Source organism: Cyprinodon variegatus, unplaced genomic scaffold (genome assembly GCF_000732505.1).
Source record: "Cyprinodon variegatus isolate N-32 unplaced genomic scaffold, C_variegatus-1.0 Scaffold1450, whole genome shotgun sequence".
Taxonomy (NCBI): Eukaryota; Metazoa; Chordata; class Actinopteri; order Cyprinodontiformes; family Cyprinodontidae; genus Cyprinodon; species Cyprinodon variegatus.
The window spans coordinates 31,295-33,479 of NW_015151903.1; the positions used below are offsets into that span (position 1 = coordinate 31,295).

Genomic DNA, 2,185 nt, shown 5'->3' on the forward strand with positions numbered 1-2,185 from the left:
GATGACTTTATTCCCGTAATAGAAAAAAAAATCTCCAGCCTGGCCCTAAGACTCCGTCGTATAATAGCTATAAAATGATTTTCTATACTCTAATAATCCTAGGGGGAAATTACTCTCTGCATTTAACCCCTCCCCTTGGGGAGCAGTGGGCCGCCATTGTGCGGCGCCCGGGGAGCAGGGTGGGGTTAAGGGTCTTACTCAGGGACCCAGAGTGCGAACTCACAATCTCAGGATTCAAAGCCCTATGCCCCAACCACTAGGCCACCACCCCCCATAATAAATATAAAATAAAATAAAAAAATAAAATAATAATAAATGTAATATTAATTCGTAAATCTAGATAAAATGATCATGAATGCTGAGATTCATTAAGGTCACAAAGTGTCTGAGGGAGAGATGTTATTTATCTTATTAGGGAGGGTTTGGGATTAAAGAATAGTTCTCATAACAAGTTAGAATGTTTCTCTGGGATTATTTAACAATAATAATCCCATAAAGTTATTTCCAACTGTGGAGACTTTCACAGCCTTTCTGCAGGGAGAGACAATCGCTGTGGAGCTCAGAACATCATGCTCTTCATCTCTTGTTTATGCTTTTCAAAGTACCGTAAATCCTCTAATATAGGACGGGGCCTTTATTTCACTCAGGTGCATCTTGGTCCAGGCCATTATTTGAAGGAGGCCAGAATTAGAGGCAGGCTTCTATTTCTATTTGATCAAACAGACGACCAGTGGAAGGAATAAAAAACAGATTTTGTTTCTCTTTAAACCTATAAAATATTAGTTTCATTTATTGAAAAAGTACAGTTACCATAGCGATATACAGAACATTATCCAGACATCTTCCAGAAGCTGCTATTTCTCTGCAGGTCAATACGATAAAAAAAAGACACAGAATGGTTTCTTTTTTAAATTAATGGAAACTGTTCTGCTATCGCTGCGAAATCTTATTTAAGGCAGGCTAAGTGGAAGTAGGCTACCAGTATCGCATATTTCAAGGTAAATTCAGAACAACGAAGGCCAACGACATTCTGTCATTTTAACGCTGCCTGGTTACCAGCAGACCTACCGATGATCACGTCTTTCATATCAGAACGATTGTGCAGCTGGTTATCCTCCTGCAGCAGTGTGTCGCAGTGAGCTTGATGCAGACATTTTTGATTTATGCTTAATATTGAAGCGTGGTCTGCTCTATACGCCGTGGGTCGAGGGAGTGAGGAAGTGGGGGCGAGTAGTCCGACAACGGAGGGACATGACGGCGAAAAAGAGCGGAGATCCAGGTGGAAAAAGGGTCCCAGCGTCTCGCGCGCCTCGATCTTCTAGCAGGTCAAACTTCACAAGTTGTTTTCCGCAATTTCGGTCATAAAAACAAAACAAGCCGGCCTCCTGTCTGCGGCGCTGTCTGCGCCAAGGATGGGACTTCCCATGCTAATGGCTTGGATTCATTAGCAAACACTGCCCCCCTGTGGTAATTGTATGTTACTATCAGAAGTTGCTAAGGACGGCCCAGAAACATCGTTGGTTCTAATTATAGCCCCGGCCTGAACGAGTCCGGCCAGTATTTACCTCCGCAGACAGCGAGATCGGCCATTATTAGAGACCAGACTGCTAATGGAATACAGGCCAATATTAGAGGATTTACGGTAAAATATAATGCAGACTGAGTGAATCCACTGATCTCTGTTTATGTAGCCGGACTGTATAGCTGAATATCTGGAAGAGTTAACTAGGTGAGGACAGAGAAACGTGAACCTTAGAGAGTTTTCTGTCCCACTTGCCTTATTTTTCGTTTTTATACGGAATGCAGCTAGATAATCCGCACGGTTCATTTTCATTATTTAACGGTTTGATGTTCTTCTGAACTCCGACTGTGGCTACATTATTTTATTTCTTTAAATGTTTTGACTTTGTCAGACTTTTTTAAATTACGCTGGATTGATAGTTTCTAAATGATCCTATGGCTCCCCCTGGTGGTTGTTTGGTAATTTCGTTTGGTTAACCTGAAAAAGAATACAAATAAATATCTTAAAGATGCAAAATAATCCAAGATGGCAGAATCTAATGTCATAGTGTACAAGTTAAGCTAATCCACCTGAAAACATTATTGTTTTAGACGACATTTATCAATAAATTCCGAGTTACTCATTCTCGTATAAACCCTGAAATGAATCAGTTTTATATAACGT

General features: G+C 40.8%; 1 protein-coding gene across 1 annotated transcript in view; it reads right to left on the bottom strand.

Moving 5' to 3' along the window:
- The window catches only part of LOC107103442 (programmed cell death protein 7-like), a 10,143-nt gene that overhangs the window by 1,660 nt on the left and 6,298 nt on the right, over positions 1–2,185 (bottom strand). The window contains exon 2 of the mRNA XM_015403153.1: positions 811–862. Coding sequence (XP_015258639.1) covers positions 811–862 — 52 coding nt within the window. The remainder of the gene's footprint in view (positions 1–810; positions 863–2,185) is intronic.